At 38.3% G+C, this 21,952-nt stretch overlaps 3 protein-coding genes and 1 long non-coding RNA gene across 5 annotated transcripts in view; 1 reads left to right on the forward strand and 3 right to left on the reverse strand.

The window, feature by feature from the left end:
• The window catches only part of oxsr1b (oxidative stress responsive kinase 1b), a 58,054-nt gene extending 55,284 nt beyond the window's left edge, over positions 1-2,770 (reverse strand). Inside the window, exon 1 of one of the 2 annotated variants that reach the window (XM_053487816.1) lies at positions 2,489-2,770. In XM_053487816.1, coding sequence (XP_053343791.1) covers positions 2,489-2,558 — 70 coding nt within the window. In that variant the 5' untranslated portion in view covers positions 2,559-2,770. The remainder of the gene's footprint in view (positions 1-2,488) is intronic. The other variant, XM_053487815.1, reaches the window with a different exon arrangement.
• A 4,928-nt stretch (positions 2,771-7,698) lies between these two features.
• Positions 7,699-12,904, reverse strand: myd88 (MYD88 innate immune signal transduction adaptor). The gene is made up of 5 exons (XM_053488342.1): positions 12,388-12,904; positions 10,734-10,835; positions 10,451-10,631; positions 10,207-10,298; positions 7,699-9,563 (listed from the first exon to the last, which is right to left on the reverse strand). The coding sequence occupies exons 1-5, from the start codon at positions 12,728-12,730 to the stop codon at positions 9,409-9,411; spliced, it is 873 nt and encodes a 290-aa protein (XP_053344317.1). The 5' UTR covers positions 12,731-12,904; the 3' UTR covers positions 7,699-9,408.
• A 78-nt stretch (positions 12,905-12,982) lies between these two features.
• On the forward strand, positions 12,983-14,366 carry LOC128514474 (uncharacterized). The gene is made up of 2 exons (XR_008356461.1): positions 12,983-13,067; positions 13,467-14,366. It is a non-coding gene; the product is annotated as an uncharacterized LOC128514474 (long non-coding RNA).
• Positions 14,367-17,347: 2,981 nt separating this feature from the next.
• The window catches only part of map3k22 (mitogen-activated protein kinase kinase kinase 22), a 65,680-nt gene continuing 61,075 nt past the window's right edge, over positions 17,348-21,952 (reverse strand). The window contains exon 18 of the mRNA XM_053488341.1: positions 17,348-21,443. Within this exon, the coding sequence (XP_053344316.1) occupies positions 21,215-21,443 (229 nt within the window). The 3' untranslated portion in view covers positions 17,348-21,214. The remainder of the gene's footprint in view (positions 21,444-21,952) is intronic.

Consider the following 21,952-nt stretch of genomic DNA (forward strand, 5'->3'; position numbering starts at 1 on the left):
ATGAGGCACAATAACGACCTGTTTATTTATTTTTAATAATGGTTTATAATAATCTTAATCATCATCATCATCACTATTATATTTTAAGATATTTCTGTCACATAATGAGCATCATATTTAGGTTTGCTCACAAACTATAAAAACGTGATGCAACAAAAAAAACATTTAACTTTTAAATGTTGTTTTAATTATATTTTATTTAAAACATATATAACATATAACCAATTTTTTTTAAATACTATTTTATTTATTATTAATAGGAATTAACTCAAACTATTTAAAATTGTAGTTTTGAAATATAAAACATGTCATTCTTTTTAAAATCTTATTTTATTTATTTTTAAAAATTGCAAAACATTAACAATACATAGTATTTGATACGAAAAATGCTATACTTTTAAATTCATTTTGTGATTTGATTTATTTTATAAATCTTAGTTGAGAAATACATTTTTATTAACTGCTTACACACACACACTTCATATGATCATCACTGGAGTGTTAGGAACTGTTGACCGAATCCATCCATTATGACTGCCATCATAAGTGTGTTGCTACTGATCGTAATACACTACGTCCTTCATTAATACTGTAACTACTGAACAGGACGGAGACTCAACAGGAGGAAGAATTAACCTTTGTGCAGTGACATTTTTCTACACTCCAGTGAAGAGAAGAGCATCTCTAGAGTAAGGTCTGTCTGTTCCACGCTCTCTCACTTACTCACTTTTTCTCTCACACACATACACACACACGCAGTTAAACTGAGTGCCTGGCCTGGGTCTCAGCATGCAGGTGGGGGGGTATGTGGTGACGAAGGCCACAGCATGTAATTCACAAACATGAGACGGGCCGTGCGCACGTACAGGAGAGCCGCAGGGCCATATGGATCCTATAGATAACCTCATTATCAGGTTTCGGCTCGTTTCATTTACTCACGTTCACACACGTACACATGGATGTGGACGTATTCGTACAGCAGGAGCTTTTTCCCCCAAATGGAGGGTTAAGAGCCAGGCTTTGAGCTACCAGGGTTGTGTTGTTTTTTTCCTGGCAGTCCTGCCATTCTGGCACACACACTGCACCATTCTTACATTATTTTATACGTTTGGAAGGTTTGGCCAAATAAAATGTCTTACACTATATGGACGAAACTATCCGGCCAAACCTGTTGATAATTGAATTCAGGTGTTTCAATCAATCAGGCCCCTTATCCCCAGTGTTGAGCAATCTTAATGCTTTAGCATACAGTACCAAGACATCCTGTTCAATGCTATGGTTCCAACTTTTTGGCAACAGTTTGAAAAAGGCCCTTTTCTATTCCAAAATGATTGTGCACAAAGTAAGGACTATAAAGACATGGTTTGATGAATTTGGTGTGGAAGAACGTGACTGGATTTAGAAGAAATGCATCATGGGTATTCTGTAATTGTGTGATATGGGATCTGACCAAGGTTCCAGTATCACACTAGTGCACTATGTGCTGTTTGGGACACTTCCTGAGCTCAGGTCATAGCACTGAATAAAGTCTTCTCCTTCAGTATGTAGCTATGAATGCTTACACACACTTAAGATTGTGCAACATCCTCAAACTTATCTAAGAGCAGCTCATACCTATGTACAGTAGTCAGGGTTTAAACCTGGTCCACCATGTCCCCTCCGTGTCCTCTGCGTCCCCTGTGTCCTTACCCTCACAGAACTGCATGAAGAAGTGCAGCATGGGTATTCTGTAAGTGTGTGATATGTTTATTAAGCAGTACGAGGAGCGATATGGGATCTGACCAAGTGTCCAGGACCACCGTAGTGCACTATGTAGTGAACAGGGCGCGGTTTGAGACACTTCCTAAACCAGTTAAACACCTGAGCTCAGGTGATAGAACTGAATAGAGTTATTAAAAAGGCACTGTGGGAAGTAATTCTCTATTTACAAATGCTTACACACAATTATACACACTAACACACACACTGGTGAACCCACCTGCTCTTCTTTGAGCCTGAGCATTGTTTGCTAAGCTAACATAACCAAACTCAGTGTACACCCAGCAAGTTCAAACCGAAACCTGGCTTCCTAACAATTATTAATACAGAAATAGTTTTACAGTCATGAATGTACACACACTTTACGTTATATTGTGTCTACTATTACGTTAAGAAATCAAACAATACTTTATTCATTTAACGTAAAACAGAGCTAACAACTCCCGGAGCTAACAAGCTACCTGGCAACGACTGCGGCCGCATCATAAACTGCGGAATACTTCCTATATAGGTGTACTACCTAGAGCAGAAAGAAGTACGCGTTCTAGGTGAGACCTAGTGCACTACGTTTGAATGGGAGTGTCATTCAGGATTCGGCCCACGTGAAATGCCTCAACTCTATTCCTAAACGAACAATTTTAACGTAATAACCGCGTGCGTGTCAACGTTTAAAGGCTCAAAGTATGAACAAATTGTGTGGCTTTATATTTATATTTTCCAAAACACTTACCAATGACCTCCTGTAGCTCGTAGTCATCCTTGTTAATGGACCAGGGTTGGGAGCTCAGGTCCTCCGACATGGCTTAAAGGTTGCGTTAAAGCCGTATTTTAAAGCAGATTTGAAACACTCTCCGAATCCAAGCTTTCCAGTCTCAGGTTGCTGTTTGTTTTTCTTTTTTTAAAGAAAATTCAAGACGTCCCAGCTATGGTACTTCCCTCTCCCATACAGCACCCGCTATCATTCCCCAAAGTTTGGCACTAGCGCCGCGGCCGCCGCCTTCCACATTCCTGCGGAACACTGACGGACGCAGTGGGCGGCCATCTTGGGTGCTGACGCCACAAACGCGGACTCAGTTAGACGCCATGTTTAGTGGGTACAGTTAAATGCGGACGTGGATGGCCGCCATCTTGGGGTTGTATCCCATACACGGACACAGACTGCGGCCATCTTGGGTGTTGACAGAAAACTTTTAAGAATAATAAGCAGAAAAAGGATGCGGTGCGGCTTAAATATCGAATAGAAAGAAATGGAAATAATGTTGCTATGTAACATGCTAAATTAAGGCACTATTAATGACAATTTGTTAAGTGTTACGTGGTAATACGTCAGAATTGCTTATCATGGCAACACCCATCATGGCGGAAATGAACTTCCAGTTAAAAGGACGAGAACTAGCCAAGGGGCGGTCACGTGCCACATTGTGTAAAATTTGCATCATGGTTTTAATGTTATCATTTTACTGATAGGCTCACTTTATAGAGTCTGTGTGTTGTTAATGCACGCCTATTGAAAAAAATTTTTTATATATATATATATATATATATATATATATATATATATATATATATGTCTCTTTACAATCATGAATTTTAATCCATATTTTTTCCTTTAGTTTTTGTATATTTAATATTGTTTGTTTATTTATTTATTTTTAAATAGAGGATTTCTTTCATTCTCTTTCTGTCAAACTTGCTTTCTTTTTCATTCTCTCTTTTCTCTCTCTCTCTCCCTCTCTCCCTCTCTCTCTCTATCTCTCTCTTTTCTTTTTTTAATACATTTTACCTGATTTTTGAATGACTAGTTTATAAGGCCAGTACATAAAGAATTTTATACTATATAATTTTGTACATTTTGTACTGTATCTGATGCACATAATGAATGTGCATAAAGTCTTTCCCTGAATATAAACATATATTTCTCAAAACCTATTCTAGCTGTAAACATGTGGTTTATGAAATAATAAGTATTTCAATATTATAATGATTATTGGACTATATATATATATATATATATATATATATATATATATATATATATATATATATATATATATATATATTTATTAAAAACCTGATACCACAACATTCATGCTTGTAATTGAGATATGATTGAAGATAATCATTTAATGATTGTATGCTTTTATGCTGGATTCTGTAACTGTATTAAAGAGGTTGACAGCTACATACCAAGTAGCAAACTGGATTATTTCTTCTTTTTTTCTTTCCCTTTCTTATAATCTTGCTTTGGTATTAAATGAAACTGTAAAAAATGTGAAGATGTTGCCAGAGATTCTGGAAGAAACTCAAATCCAAGTAAGGCCAAATCCAATCCAAGAGCAGAGCTGAGCTGTAAGGGAGAAAGCGTCAAGCAATGACTTCAAACCATGACCTTATGGTTTCTAGCACTGATTTTCTGGGACTAGGGCTGAATCATTTGCTGCCACCTTGTGGTTGAGTCACCGACACACAGCATCAATATATTGACATATAAGTAGAACTCCCTTTAAAGGTGTAGAACACTGGCCTCCCAGGAACTCCTACATTGACACAAACATGTTGAACTCACTTGGAGCGACATCAGGATTATATGGGAGATGTGACAATAACTCCCAGCTAAGATCCTGAAACGTGCAAGTGGTGTTGGTGAATGATTGCGTGCAAAGTTCCCACAGACAGAAGTGTCTTTGCGTCAAGTTGGAGACAAATTATCATTCAATCTTCAAGGTATTCGGCGTTGTGCCTTCTCGACCAGGATCATTATTCATGTACTGTGTTTGTACTATTCCACATGTTTTACTGCGGCTAAAAGTCTAATCACTGCGCTGTGCTTGAAGCCTTCTGTAAATGTCAATTGTTTGTCGCCTTCATTTATCAGAAAATTCCCAGAAAAGTCCCATTTTGATTTGAACGCCTCTTGTACATTATGCATGTACTAAATATACACTATACACTATGTATGAATATATAGTGACACATTTGTGGATATAAAGGTGAAAATATAAGGAATAAAACACTTGAATACTGTTATATAAAAACAATCATCACCCACCCTGAGGGTAACAGCACAGCATGAACAGTATTACTCCTTCCCTAAAATTATATGTTAAATAAATGTCTTTTCATAATAATAATAATAATAATAATAATAATAATAATTATTATTATTATTATTATTATTATTACAATTATTATTATTACAATAGTACAATATGCAGTAAAAGGTCACAGGCTTATAAAACAGTCTGTGACCTTTAAAAAAGATTATTAATAAGAAATAAATATGGGATACATATGCATATACATACAATATACATACATAAAATTAAAATATAGAAAGACTTTAGCTATAGAAAATATAGCTATAGAGGATAAGAGGATAATAGATATTATATAAATATAAGAAAAACATAGCTGTGCAAATATAGAGACAAATCTATTATTATTATTATCATTATTGTTATTATTATTATTATTATTATTATTATTATTATTATTATTATTATTTGTGCTGTCAGACTGATTATTAAAGCTTTCGTCTAATTAGATCTGAGCATTCAGCAACTGCATTAATTGGTTTTTAATCTATAATATCTTTACACATGTCCAAATTTCAGATTAATTAAAATGTCGCAGTGTTCGGTACATTTAAGGTTCGTGTGTGTAAGAGGAAGTCGATGTATTTCTAGTCCTCTGTTACCAGGCCAGCTGTTTTGCATATGCAACTGTTTGCGGTTTTCCACTGTGTTTGTTCCCAGCAGGGCTTGAATCCTCGTTCTGCTGCTTTCATTTCATTTAGCCTCAAAGTTAGAGCTATGACCTGCCTTAGCTGTTATTGTTCCTAAATGCCTCTGCATGGAGGAAAAAAGCATTAATCATGGAAATACGAGCGGCTACCTTGATGGTATCCAAGCACTAGTGAAAAGCTTAGATAAGTGCGTTAGAGTAGCAAGGAATTATATAGAGAAACAAAAAGGAGTTCCTACTCTCATGACTCGGTTCTGCACAATCAAAAGTCCCGGCTTGACTCGAACAGACCTCAATATTTTAATTCTGAGAGTGTAATAATTTAAAATGTATTATCCTGTATTGTTACAAAGAAAATATGCCAGGAATGATAGAGCAAGGTAAATAAAGATGATTGTGTGCAAAAGTTTGCACTCCCCCTTGGAAATTCCTACCTGTGTTTAAAGCCAAGGGGCAGTTCAGCCCATCAGCCTACCAGCATGTTTTTTTTGAGGTCGAAGGAAACATGAGAACCCGAAGGAAACCCACACAGACACTGCGAAATCCCAGACAGGTCGTAACCCGAGCTCCTCGTCGAACAGGAGAACCTGGAGCTGTTACGCAGAAGCGCTTCTCACAGAGCCACCGAGACACCTGGGGTCAAACCTCTGCACTCTCATTGGACTGTTTGTCCATTACGCATACATCTGTGAGAGTGCTGAAACACTGTTTTTCTTACAAGAAAGATGACCTGGTACCACCATGGAGCTCAAAAGTGGCGAGTATTTTATTCTCACAGGACTTTATTTACCTCAATACAGGGTATTAATAGAAAAAAAATGGAAGAAAATGGAAAAAAAAAATTTCACCATAAACACATTATCGGCTCATCTTTTGCTGGATGTTCAAACATTGCAAAGGAAGACCGAACTGTTTACACACTGCTTCTTAAATCCCGACATAGAATTATTTTCTATATACTGACAAATGGCAAGATTTTGAAAATAAGGAAGAGAATACTCAGTCCCGGTTTGACTTGAACGCCATATGTACCAATGTACGCCATTGGTACATATGAAGCACATTAAAGTAGGACTAATTAAGTCAATGGAGTCAACCCGTGTGATTATCACTCACTAATCTATACACACACACAGACATATTTACATGCTCATTCATTCATACACTCCGAACATTTGGGAACGCCAGTTAGCCTAATCTCCATGTCTTTGGACTGTGGGAGGAAACTGGAATGCCACAGTGATGTGGACACACGAAAAATCTAAATGCATCTTGTATTGGAAGAGCCCAGAGTAGTTTTAAAAACATTTCTAAACAAACAGCAGAAGCATGCAAAATGCACACAGCTGGATTTAATGTAGGATTCCTCTGGGTTTTCATGCACTACCTAATCTACCCCGGCCCTAGATATGACTGATGAGTGTGTGAATGTGGGTGTGGTGCCCTGTAACGGACAGGGTCCAGTGCATCTGTTTCAAATTTTGTTTTCTAGCGATCGAAGGCAACCCTGACCAGGAAGAAGCGCTTACTGAAGGACTGAATGATTCACTTCATTTAAAGAAACATTCATACTAAATATACAACAAGGCAGCTCCTTCCATATAACAGCTTGTGTTCCAGATTAAATGTAATGATGTATAAATGAAGGATCACACTGGATATCAGATCCTACCACTCACGCTCTATACCACATGGGAAGGTTGGGTACAATCCATCAGAATTACCCCAACCTGCATGCCTTTGGACTGTGGGGGGAATCCGGAGAACCTGGAGAAAACCCACAACACACGGGGAGAACATGCAGGTGGGAATCGAGCCCTCGAACCTGGAGGTGCGAGGTCACAGTGCTAACCGCTAAGCCACCGTGCCACCCAGAGTTCAGAATTAGATTGAGAAAAGAAAAAGACTTGGCTGTTGTTCTATTGTTAGGATTTCCTTTTTTAATAATTGCACTTCATGCCTTATTATTAAAAGTTTAACTGGACTTGACTGCTTCAATTGAAAAGCATTTTAAAGCTAAATCATTAAAAGAATCAGATGGTTATCAGGATCAGCTCATTCTCATTTGAAATCATTTTCTAAATTAAATAAATGTAATTTAGAAAAGTAATGAGTGGTTATTTTATTACTTCTACATATCCAAGTACAAGTCTTCTGTTATATATAATAATTAGAATTTCATTACAAAGATGTTTGTACCACACATATATTCTTTTATTAAGAAAGGATAAGATTAAACATACTACAAAAAGGGCATAACATATATAATATAAAAAACAGAGCACACTGACAATCACATCATTGATAAGGCACGTGGTAAAAGATTAGAAAAAATATAAATTTTTAAAAATACATTTTCTATGCACTAACTGAAATGATTCGTGTAAAATTAATGATTTTAAATAAACAATCAGGGTTTTCTGTGCACTGGACAAATCATGTCCTGATATACAAGTATTCATGTAGTCATCTTTGGCCAAGTGGTTCAGGTCATGAGAAATCATTTAAGATCAAGTGAAATTGTACAATCATCATGCAGTACACATGACAGCAAAAATTATTAACTTAAATAAAGTGAAATATTCCTGTAACAACATGCAGCAGCGAAAAAACTGTCAGAAGCAAAGAACACAGTTCTGTGATCATATAGACGATAGATTCATATAAATACTGTGTAAGCAAAAATTTAGTGATCAGTCACATTTTGTGTGAAGCATCGTTTTTCCCCCTTTCTTCTATTTAATTGACTCATTTGACCCTTCCAATATCAAATAGATGAGTTACGGACGAGTATTCCATAACCTCATGTTTATTTTTTCCCCTTCAAAAAAAAAAAAAAAAAAAACAGTTTACATTTACACTGATTTGAAAAGTTGAGTTTCTCACAAAACTCATAATTGCCTGATGTAAATATACTGTTAAATATGAGGGTGTGTTTAAGTCAAACCGGGACTTAAACACACAAGGAAATTTCCAGTCTGTGAAGCCATAAAAGCGAGTGAGATTTACAGAAAACTTCGAGGACTTCTGGAAGTTATTGCCACATTCACTACACAGGCCTGACTTCGTCCAAATCATTTCAACATGTTACGGCCATTAAAGGAGTTCCTGGGAGGCCAGTGGTTTTCAGGTGTAAAGCAAGCAGTCAGATCATGTCTTTGGCATATTTTCAAGCACTAGTGAAATGTTGGGATAAGTGCATTAGTGTAGCATGGGATTATATAAAGAAATAATGGAGGGTTTTTTGGTCTCATTACTGTGCTCTGAATTAAAAGTCCCGATTTGCCTTGTATAATATACTATCTCACATATCTGTACTATAATTTTAAGCAATTTTTCCCAGTCCTTCTCCCATCAGAAGTTGATGGTATTAAAATAACCACTGCATTGTGCTTAATATAAAATCACCAAAAGTATTTGAACACCCCTGGTCATTCCTAAAAATAGAGCAAAATATATATTAAAAAAATGTGGACTGCAACAAATACAGGGGAATGGTATAGGGGCTTTATATTAATGCCTGTGGTTTGGGAATGTAGAATCTAATATAGGTATGATGGTCAGGTGTTCACATACTTTTGGCACACACACCACACTACCTGTATATGCTTATGGATTAAAATATTCAGAAATCTGCATTAGTATTTCAAACCTTCAGTAGTATACATGACGCATATATATTTTTTTTTTTAAACACCCCGTTCTTTATCTTTAAGCCATCAATTAAACTAGCTACAGCTGTGACCTTCACAGGAAAAAAAAACACTGAGCAGCTCTGCATCTAGACACTGAGAAGTCATTTTGTGGTAACTGAAACAGGAAACGTTCAGGACGTGTAGCAGGGCTTGTAAATGATAACGAAAAAAAAAGCTGTGGCAGTTTAAACAGGGGCTAGGCGTACACTGCTCAGGGCTGGGACAAGGCTTTGGCTAGTCGAACCCAGAACCAGGACTGTGTGCACGGCCTGGTGTAGTCGCACACTGTGAGGAAGCGCAGGATGCTGGGGAACTGCCGCTTCATGGGCTTGTAGATCACAGGAATCAGCCGTTTGGTGCGAGCCCCTGTGTGAGGGAGGAAAAAAAAAGGGGTCAAAACATGATAGCAACAAGGCAGGAAGTGGTTAATAAGTCAAAGGAAGTTTCCCTAAATCTGTGTTTCTACAAGCAGTGTTCAAGTCAAAACACTAATGTACTTATCCCAGTATTTCACTAGTGCTAGACACCATTTAGGTAGAAAGTTCTCTCAGATAATTGTTCTCCATTCTTTACGTCTGAAACACTGGTCTCCCAGGAACCCCTTAAATGCTTAAACACATGGAAAAGGCTTGAAGTGAGGGGTTTTGTAATGTCTAAGTGGTGTTGGTGAACGAGTTGGCGAGAAGTTATCCGTCGACTTTTTATGGATCTGGTGTTCCACTCGCTGAATGTCCACGAGAACGAGCCATCTCAACCGGAATCGTCATTCATGGATTTCTTAAAAACAACTGAAATATTTTCCTGCGGCTACGTGTCTCATCACCGTGATTCAACATCATGCTTTAATCTTCTGTAAATCCCGATGAGTTGTACATCTTCATTCATAAAAAGCTTCATGTTTGACAAGGCCTGGTTTGACTTGAACGCCCTTGTATTAAAAAAAAACAAACAAAAAAAAAAAAAAAAACAATAAAAAATAAGATTATTTAACTGATGTTTAGAAACGGACCTGGGCAAAGGCTGAGAGCAAATTTAGTCTGGAAGTCACAGGCATCGCTGTCCAAGTAATCATCAGAAATTACCACCACCATCCTCTTGCACCTAAAAAACGAAATGTCAGGATACAACTTATTACATCTCATCCTTTTTATAACATTACAGCCCAAAAAATTATTAATTACTTAAAAAAGCAAAAAGCCACAGTTCAAAGTATAGCTTGTGAAGATTAAGGCTGGAAATCTTTAGAGGCTTGCCTCCTCTCGATGAGCTCGCTGGTGATGGTCCACACACACGTCCCGGGAAGGACGTCGCGGTCAAACACGCACAGCTTTAGGTTGTAATCGGTCTGCTCCAGCTGTCGGATCATCTCGTGGACAAACTGGAAGTCACTCTGGCAGTAGCATATGAAAGCATCGAAGGTCTCCGGCGTGTGACCTGATCAGGATGAAGACATTCATCATTTCACATTTTTTTCACATTAAACCTAGCTTTGTAGCAGAAAAACAACTAACAAATAAAAAAACCACACACACACACCATCGTTTATGGTTATGCCTCGATCCAGTTGCCTGCTGTCCACCTCAGGGACCTGGACAGGAAGATCCTTTTGCCTCTCTAAGTACTTCCTGCAGTCATCATCTGCGCACAAAAAGGGAGACATAGCATAGTTTAAACTATGACTTTACTCGTATCAGACTGAAATCCACTGGCACGCCACTTTATTAGGAACATCAGGACATTCACAGCACATTTGTGCAATTATCCAATCAGCAAACCTTGGCGAAGGAGAGCCGTGAAATCTTACAGATAAAGTTCAAGCTCTGCAGGTAATGTTTAAACATCAGAAGTGGGAGAAAAATGTAAACTGGGTATTATAAACTGGACAAAAAAAAAACAAAAACATGGTCTTGTTTTACTTTGGATGGAATTTGTACCCAGGGTAGCTTGCAAGGTCTGTGGGGGAAAGGTCTTTGTGATTTTGCAGCACATCCACTTTAAGGCTTAATATGTCATTAGATGCTTTTTTGCTTACCATAATTGTAAAGCATGCTCATATACTGTAAGTTACCTTACGTCACTCCTTTGTGCATTCTGTACCAAGATGCTTTTAAGAAGCAACCCAGGTGTTTTGGCAAAAATTTCTAGACAAAAAATAAATCCATCATCTTTCTATTTAATGTCAAGTCACATGGCAATTCCAATCATGTCTTGAAGTTTAATGAGTGCAGTGGATTAATTTATTTTGGAAATCTGACTCGTAGCCATTTAGCAAGGTTGGCAATTCTGGCATTTTGACAAGTCAGTATTGTGTAAGTCAAGTCCCAGTCAGAGTACCAACCACTGAAGGCTGCACAAGTTCCCAACCCTGGATAAATTAGTGAGGGGTGAAAAAGAAAGAGCATTAAGTAAAAAACATGTACTGAATTAAATAGATGGACTGCTGTGGTGAGCCCTAATGGAGGAGAAAGAAAAAGCAAAAAAGGAACAGAAACGTACAGTGTACATATTAAGATTAAGATTCAAATTGTCACATGTACCTTACAACACAGTATTGTATTCAATTCCTGGATGTTCAATGGCCACTGGATGCAGTGCCGGTTCCAAGCCGTGATAAAACGGGAGGGTCGCGTCCGAAAGAACATCCGGAGTAAAACCTGTGCAACCGTTCGTAGGTAAGCAGCCGAAAAAACTAACAACCACCTTACAGCACAATGAAATGTTTTTTTCCCCCCTGCATATCACAGTTTGGGGTCAGAGTGCAGGAACAGCCAGAATACAGCGACCCTGAAGGGGACGGGGTAATTAAAGACCTTGATAAAGGCCTCAACAGTGGCAGCTTGGCAGTGCTGGGGCTCAAACCTCTGACCTTACAACGAGTAACACAAATCTTTAAGCGTTTGAGCCACCAAATACATACTGTAGTATAAATACACATACATGTATACAAGCTGTGGATAGAATGGCTGATTGGATAATTGTATGAAATTGTGCATGTGTGGAAAAAGTGATCAATATCACAATAATCCATTAATGAATATGATGTCCTATGTGTGTGTGTGTGTGTGTGTGTGTGTGTGAACCAAATGACAATATTTAGTATATATATTTTTGTAATACTCCACCAGGCTAATCTCATCACTTGATTTGTGTGCATGAGTAAAAAAAATATATAGAAATCAGTGACAGTGACCTATGAGTGGTTTGAGGTCCGAGATGATGTCCTTCCTGTCTGTCTGCTCCAGGAAGCCCAGCAGTCTGGCCACCGAGGCCTCCACTCGGGTCTGCCAGTCCTCCAGCAGCTTCTGCATGGGATTCTCTCGCTTCTCGTAGTTTTTAATCTCCAGGTAGGTGAACTCCATTTTCTCCGCGATGTCCGTCCAGTCTGCGGCCACCGTGTTAGTGGGGTTTAAGTACAGACCCAGTTTCTTCCTCACGCCGTAGTTCAGAGCTGTGACTGGAATCGACTCATAGTCCAGAGATGATGAGGAGGAAGATGAGGATGAGGTGGACGATGAGTCTGTTGCTGACGACATGATGAGCCACAAACAAGTGCAGTTTTGTCCTTTTCTTTAAATTAATAGTACTTCAAACTATTAATATATTTCCTAACAGTGATAATAACCTACGAACTACTACGTTTAACTCATTTTAGATAAGAAAAACGACCCGAATTAACTGACAAAACAGCGCGCGCACTCTATCTAACAGTTGTCTAAGTTTATTTCCGGGAAAGAGAACGCACATATCGATTGCGTCATCAGTGACGTTTTAGGCACACAGCAAATCACACGCCGGAGTTTGCTCCTCGCGTTTGGAAACGTGCCACAAAGCGATTCTGCGCATGCGCGGACTAGACTCATGCCTGGTTGAGTAAGTAATATAATAGTATTATATACGTCTTATTTTCGAGGCGTCTTTTTAAACTACACATAACACGGACGAGTCGCGCGAAGGTCAAACATTTCAACAAGGCAGCACAAATCATCACAACACCGGAAGTGCATTTTCATCCTTTTGACCATTTCAGACATATAAAAAAAATCTTTTACAGTTCGTTTTTAATGTTTTTTGTCTTTTACCGTCTGCCAAAGACTTTTAAATAACACATAATGTGTTTTAGACGACGATGTTACAATTATGGTTTAAATAAATTAATAAAATGAAAATATATAAAATTACTAATTAAAATAAGTAATTAGTCTAACATGTTCGTGACAGGTAGTATACATTGATTTTTTTTATTTTTTTTATCTTTTTTCTTTCATATAGAAATAGAAACAAGACTTGACTGCGTCACTCGGTTAGCTGGCAAACCCGGAAGTTGGTAGGTGAGATTCCCGGATGTATCTTAAATGTCTGTTTTTTGTGCCAAATCACCTTCTGTAGGTCACATTACTATTTCTTAACTTTCTTTACATTAGTTCAGGTTCCTAAACATTGTTAAACGTGTGTAGTCACTTCCCTCCTGTTTGTGTTTTAAAAAAAACAGACAATTCTTAAAGTCTAAATCTATTTCATCATCACACTGATTCATCTTGGGGAAGTTCATGTTCATGAAATAGATCTGAATTTGATTAACTTTCACACCAAACCTAACTCTTTTCCTGAATTATGCAACATTCAGTTGTGTCCTTTTACTTTAAGGTTCTGCTTTATGGATGTATTTTTTATTGAACTTATAAGGAAGTCTGCAGTCACATTCAGTACAGGAATAGATACAACCATGAACATGCTTCTTCTTTTCCCTTTTCTTGTAAATAGCCACCAGAAATAGGTTGCCACAACTTCTCACTTCTCATTTATGAGCCGAACCTGTTTACACACACAGATGGAGGGAGAGGAGCAAATATTAAACTTGCTGATTGCTCTCATTTCCTACGCCATTGCTGGAGATAGGAAAGATTTTCATGTCATGGTCGCTGCACATGTCAGCTGCATGAACTGAACAAATAAAATGAAGATAAATATGAACAAACATATTGCCCCCCTTTCTCACCAGCAGCTTTTCTGATTTGTCCAGGATCTTTTACACAGAGTCACCCCAGACACCCTTTTCTCTAAAAGCATTTGGAAACATTCTTGTTGTTGCATTGTTAATTATTTTGCGATATGCTGCATTAGTGAGCTGTACATTAAATGCATAGACAACAGTCTGTTTGCATACTGTAACCTGGTTGGCTGCCGTGTTTTTTTACTCAGCTAGAGGTCAAGTCAAATCAAAAAAGCATATATTATTAATTCAATCATATACAGTCCAGTATGCAGTGAAACAAAACAATGTTCCTTCAGGACCAAGGTGCTACATACAACACAAATTAACAACATAAAAGAACAAAACTAGCTAAAAGAAAACCTAATTACCTGACTAGCTAAGACAACAAATTATCACCATAAATTAGCAAAGCTATCTATGAACTATGCAAAAAAAGCCCGCAGGCAGATGTGTTACCATTACCTGTGAATGGAGTGTGTGATCCTATATACTGTACTGTACACATATATATTCATCTAGGAACCTCTATAGTCCAACTAGGGACTGTGGAGGCCAGTGGTAACCATTGTATTTATGCCGATCTTGTATGGTCAACATTTACACACTACTGGCAATTTGGGAACGCCAGTTAGCCTAATCTGCATGTCTTTGGACTGTGGGAGGAAACCGGAAAATCCAGAGGAAACCCACCAAGCACGGGGAGAACATGCAAACTCCATGCACACAGAGGCAGGAATCAAACCCAGGACCAAGAGGTTCAAAGTGACAGTGCTAACCACTAAGCCACTGTGCTGCTATACTGTATATATAGGCTTAGTGGTTCTTGCTTATTTGAAAGATTTATCTACGATGATTAAAAAGCCCCAAATTTACCTTTGCATAAATATTTTTTGCAAACTGTACAGACTTAGCTTAACATATGCACGTATGTATTCAGCATAGGCTAATTGATTAAAACTATTATTTATATCTAAACTTTTATTTTGTAGTACTTCCTCCTTTCCCCTTTTTATAATATACAGAATATTTTCTAACCATTTGCACCACATTACTACGACAACTTCTTGGATGTGAAAACCTCCACACACACACACACACACCCCTCCATATTTTCGAGTCACAAGACTGTTAAAAAGCACAAATGGCAAAATATTTGGAATATATGCGTGTGAATTTTGTATGATTTATTTTATTAATTTTTTTCCAAACTTCACCACCTGGTTTTGTCACAATGGCTAAATCAGCCTGCAGTTGTGTTTGAGGTTATTTAAATATGCAATTTATGATCAATACTATGTTGGTTGAGTTTTAATAAAAATATAGCAAAGAAAAAAAAACTCCTTGTTTGTATTTTGAATGAGTTAAACAGAATATCGTGACAGCAAATTAAATAAAGGAAACAAGTTTTGTTGTACAAAACCCCTTTTTAATTACATGGATTGTTGAAGATCATGAGAAACATTATAAACAATCCTAAAAGGTTATTTTACAACACATCAGCTTCCTCCTCCAGTTTCACTTCAGTACTTGACGACAGTTCCCTATCACAGTACAGGTACGCACTATTTAAACAACAGCTTTCCACCCACACTGCATAATATCTTGTTTCACAGAATGTATCGATGTAAACCTGCCGTTTATTACTGCTGGAGTGACTGCAAACACAGTTACAGAGAGTAAACATTTCTTGGCTGCAAAAACCTTCACATGAACACATTCAAATCACTCGCAGTAGCTGCCACGTTGCACAGGAAGTATCCTGACTTTACTTTAAATGTAGCAGAGAAAAAAGTCTGATGGCTTTGTATCAAAACAAGGAGATCGTCAACCGCATCAAAGTCCTGGGAAGAACCTCACCTGGTCCCACAACACCAGCTACTTGCACAAGAAAGCCCAACAACGTCTTTTCTTCCTGAGAAGGCTGAGAAAGGCCCAACTTCCACCACCGATTCTCACCATCTTATAGAGGGACTATCGAGAGGAGCATCCTGAGCAGCTGCATCACGGCCTCGTTCGGGAATTGTGCCATCTTGGACCTCAAGACCCTACAGCGGATAGTGAGGACAGCCGAGAAGATTATTGGGGTCGCTCTTTCCTCTATCGGAGATATCTACACCACACACGGCATCCGCAAAGCCACCAGCATTATGGCTGATCGGACACACCTCTTACACACCATCTGGAAAAAGGTCCTGAAGCATTCGGGCCACACATCCAGACTGTGTAAGAGCTTTTTTCCAAAAGCCATTCATCTCCCAACAAAAAGGGACTGGACTAATAAACACACACACACACACACACACACGCACACAATCACTTAGATAAACTCAACTACCTCAAAGCATTGGGACTGAACTGAACTGATCAATAACCATCCAACAATTGTTCGTACCATCTCGTAATTTTTGTTTTGCGCAATATTCATTACTTATTTGCTACTGTTTCTCCTCCCACTCCCTCAACTCATTACCTAGAAATACTGCAATGTATCATGTTGTAGTGTTGACACTTTGTCGCACTTGTCTGCACATTTATACGTGCACTTTATGTTGTCTCTTTCGTATAATCCCCCCCCCCCCCCCCCTTGGGAATTTTTTCGATCATTTTAATTCATCATCTTACCGAAATGAAGGAAGAATCAAAAGCTTTAAAGGAAGTGCAAAAAAATCCACACACCCTTTTTCCATTCACGGTCAGCTTCTGTTTTTCAGTCATAGGACTTGCACAGATTCCACAGCTGTTCAAATTTCCCCTTAACTACTAAGGTGGAAAGTAACGTACTGTATATCTTGGGTTAAATCACCAAACCTGTAACAGCATGCTGTTTGCTATGGTAGTTTAATCTTGTATTCTTGTAGTTTAATCCACCTGCTTTCTCTTTAATATTCGTTCATTCATTTTCTGTACCGCTTATCCTGCACAGGCTCTGAGAACATCCGGAGCTCATGCGCACGATGTCTTTGGACTGTAGGAGGAGACTGGAATACCCAGAGGAAACCCATCAAGCATGCAAACTCAACACACACACGCGCACACAGACCTTTGGTGGGAATCGAACCCTTGACCCTGGACTATTGTGTAGTGAAGGGCTGACCCCTGCTGGTCATGTGCTGGTATATAAAGTAAAATAAACCAACACCAACAACAAACAATAAAGTTTTTTAAACTTTCCTTTATTTATTCCAATGTACAAAATCACTTTCAGAATAAATGTGCTCTGGTTTTATCATAAAGGCAATAAAGAAGGTTTTTTTCATTCCTAGCCTCCTTCAAAAACCTCGGAGGTCATTTTAATGTTTACTCAGAGAAGGAAAAAAACGCAGCTCGACAAGTTTCGGTAATATCGTGACTTAAACATATTTGGAATATAATAAAACATCTTGAAAAAAGTGCAGTACAATCTGTACAGTGCTTACAGAAAACATAGACACCCTTTAAGGTTCGGTTCAGGTTTTTTTTTTTTTTTTTTTTTTTAAATCTGGCACTTAGTTAAACACTTTAAGTGACAGAACTTTAACACTGTTTTTTTTTTTTTTTTTTTTTAAAAACAAACCTTTTTTTTATGTTTCCCCCTCCTGGTTCTGACTAACGTGTATAAGGCACAGACCTGTGCACTGGTGATGTCGTGGCGGTCCAATCCTGTTATTGTACATCATTAATATATAATACATCTACAGTATATCTGTAATAATCACACCAGAGATCAAAAGGCTTTAAAAAATTTTAGACAAAATGCTTGATATTTCTTCGACTAGCTTCGTTCGATTTTTTTTCCTGGTTTTAGCCACGCCCACAGAGGGAAAAAACATTGTTTGTACTTAGGAAGTTCATATAGAAAAAGAACACCTGCTATTTATACATAGTTTTATCAAAGGCACAGGGTCACTTTATTTTAATTTATTATGCGATTATATTATATTTACCTCACCTTCAAGAGCACCTCAGTTTTTAGAATTCTTCCTCTTAAACGCTGAATATCAACGTTTTAAATGTTTTAAACACCGTTAAAGGATTTCAAAAGGTGTCTAGCTTCCGATAAGCTCTGTACTTACAATACAATCTTTATCACTTTAAGCAAGTCTGTATGTCAAAAATACAGCATCGGTCACGGACAAGGACAACAGAATGCACCATTAAAACAAAAACAATGATGGTAGTCATTTCTGTGAAGGAAAATAAAAAAGAAACAGCTCCTATGGAGAAGGCACATAAAGTGGAGGACATTTTTGTTTCTGTGAATGAATAAAGAAAACACTGCAGCAGTGACAAATCGTCCAGATGTAAAAAAAAACAAAACAAAACAAAAACACTGATGATGAAATTTTTCGCTGAAGGATGTCATGTCTCCTTTTCTTTTCTTAAAAAAAACTCAGATTTTCCAACCACATTCATCATATTATAGTATAATACACTGATGAGTGAAAGGGTATAAATAATTTATAATATGCTGATTGGACAGACAATTACAATTATTTTATTTTCATATAAATGTTATAGTCATTAATTATGACTTATGAAACACTTGGACAACGGTGCGAGGAAGTCTTAACATCCTCCATTTCTAATTCAACTTCAGGCAGCGACCTCATTTCCCCTCTTGTCCGTTCCAACCATTTAGCATTCAGCATCACCAATATACACCAGTACACCGGCCAGATCCTCTGCACCTGTTTCTCACTGGTTCATGTCCTAGGTTAGATGTTTTTTTTATGCTTGAATGATTCACAAGTCACTGTGTGGTGCAACAAACAAAAAACATTACTAAGAAACTGCTCAGGTACAGGGACTGAAGTGTAAAAATGAATGAGAGCCAAATGAGGAAGCCTGGAACTATTACTCAAGACTACATTAAAAATACAGGAAAGTCAGGCTATTTGGAAGCAAAATATAAAGAAATGAGGGGGCTCAAGACTTTTGCACAGCACCGTATAATACGATAAAGACATGACATCCCGCAGCACTGCACATGGAAATGAAATGACTGTCACTATAAAAAAAAAAAATTCTGTTAAAGGTCGACATGATTCTACCACCATTCCAATATACAGTCGCACCGCTAACTGTAGTAAAGTTGTAAAAACAGGCCGAAACTCCAGATATATAGCTGCATACCGTATGTGCTCTTTGGTTGTTCCCGACGATAAGAATACACTCAGGTCGATATGAAAGACTGAACCTAAGAGGAATGTTCATGATTCAGTCCCACTACAGTATTCATCATCAGTACTATTGCTTTTTCAAATAATACATCCATAACATCCAGAATAAAATAAAAAACAAAAGAACAATGACACATATTTATAAAAATAGGATTCTTCAAATCTGATTATCTTGCACGTTAAATTGCCTAACCACTTACAGTGATCGAAATACGAGTGCTTCCAAATGTCGAATAACAGAACGACCTCATGTTTAAAAAAAAAAAAAAAACTTCCACGACGATCGGAAGAATCAAACGTCTGGTCGTCTGGATTTACCACTTTGGTGGTCGTGCAAGTGCGGCTCTGTGTCGTCTTTCTCTATTGGTTAGATTCTAACCGTCACACAGTGAGCTTAAGAGGAATTACTCAAAGAGTATCTTACAGTATCCATGCGCTCCAGGACGCTGGTGCGGCCTCGAGTCGGGGGAGTTGGAATGGACTCTGATGTTTGAATTCTTTAAACATCCTAATCTGAAATACTTGCACCATGTTTTAAGAGTAAGTTACCAATCCACTGGTTTTCAATGTAATCCCTATAGACTGTACGCTGCCCAGCCAAAAAAAAACAACAGCTCGATTTGCAATTTACTGGCCTGTATGAAGCGGTGAAAACATTTAAATGCCTGGATTTAGAGTAAGGAGTGTTTAGGAAATGATTAAACCAGGTACAGGTAGTGTGGAAGTTACACTTGGTAAAGTTGCATTGGACAGCAGAAATCCGAGCAATGCCTAATAGTGAAAGTAAGAGCATTGAGAGTAAACTGCGTTGTGGCCGTAAGAACTTCACTTTTTAGTGAGACTCATTAAAATTTGCAAGGAAGCATAACGATTGGACTTTTGAGCTATGAAAAAAGGTCATGTGACCAGATTGAACCTATTCGAGAGCGATGGGTGCATCAGGGTAAGAAGGGAAGCACATGAAGCGATTCACCCATCATGCATAGTGCTCACTGTACAAGCCTCTGGAGGCGGTGTTGTGATCTGGGGGTTGCTTCAGTGGCAATAAAATGAAGTCAGCTGACGACCTGAATGTACCGAATGTCCAGGTCATCACATCTATGGAGTTTTTCTTGCCTGAAATGTTAGGACATATTCCAGGACTCGAGTGGCTCTCCTTACGTTATCACAACTAAAGTCGGTCAAACTGAATGCTAGAGTGTGCAGCTTTTTTTCTGGCCAGGCAGTGTATTATTCCCTTGTAAAATTCATTAATCCAGTCTGAACAGGGCTGAAGTTCTTGTTTGTAGTAATCACATACTATATAACTCTACAGAAAATTAGAGATTATGTTTTTAAAAAAAAAAGGTAAGATATTCCTACATCTATTATGAATCCAAACCAGACATAGAGCTGAGCAAGCTGAGGTTCTTGACTAAGGGCTCGATCATGGCTCTCTGGCAGTTCTGGGATTTAAACTCACAACCCTTAACGACTTTATTCCTAGCAAATCAAAAAAACAGGCGAGGTCGTGATTAACCTTAGTCTTACGTTGCGGATAAAACTTAATGACCCTCCCCATTGTGTTCCTTACTATTTCTGCAAAGCCAATTGGATCACTGCTGATGTGTCTGAATGTCATGTCACTGTAAACAACAGCTTCTTAGGGCCATACCTGCTCTGTGTGTGTTTATGTGTGTCTCTGTGTGTGTGTGGTGGGAGTGTGTGAGATACACAGCCCGTGATCAGGAGTCTGCTGTGTTCTGAGTGGGCTGGCTGGAACAGGCGCCAGTTCCCCCGGACCAAGGCAGAGTGGTGATCATTAGTGGGCAGGAGTGGACCGGCACAGGGGGCGTGTCTCCGGGCATCGCGCGCTCCGGAGCCGATCAGAAGACGCCCTGGACGAACGGGTGGCTGAGCAGCACCTCCGCAGTGGGACGCCACTTCTCCTCCACGAAGACCAGGCGAAGGAAATCCCGGCACGCGTCCGATACACCCTCGGGCAGATTGGGCTTCGTGGGCTGAGTGGCGATTTTAAAGATGGCCGCCATCGCTTCGAATTCGGCCCACGGAGGCTTCTGGGTGAGCATCTCCACCACCGTGCACGCTACACTCCTGAGAGGAAGCAGACAAAAGCATTTGGTTCTGCTGTTGTGTTTTGGGGTTAGCTATGTTTTAGGTGTTCAGGTGCTCAGTGTCAGAATTCACTGTTATTTCTGATTTGCTGTGTTTTGTGTGTGTGTGAGTGTGTGTGTGAGTGTGTGTGTGGTTCTGACTTGTTGTGTTTTTGTATTTTTTTAATTGCTGCTGCTTTTTTGCTGTTATTTTGTGTTATTTTGTTGTACTTCTAATTTGGCATTGTGTTTTTTTTGTTTCTAATTAGTTTTTTTGTTTTGCTTTTTGGTTAAAGTTTTTGTTGTATTTCTGTTTTATGCTATTTTGTGTTGTGTTTGTCTAATATGTTGTTTTTTTGTATTTGTGTTATTTTACTGTACTTTAAATTCGGTGTTACATTTTTGTTGTGTTTTTTGTTGTTTGTTAGTTTTTCGTTTCTTATTAGTTTTTTTGTTTCAAATTACTTTTTTACGCTGTTTTTTAATTAATTCATTGTTATGTTTTTTTTG

The sequence above is a fragment of the Clarias gariepinus genome, chromosome 26 (genome assembly GCF_024256425.1).
Source record: "Clarias gariepinus isolate MV-2021 ecotype Netherlands chromosome 26, CGAR_prim_01v2, whole genome shotgun sequence".
Taxonomy (NCBI): domain Eukaryota; kingdom Metazoa; phylum Chordata; class Actinopteri; order Siluriformes; family Clariidae; genus Clarias; species Clarias gariepinus.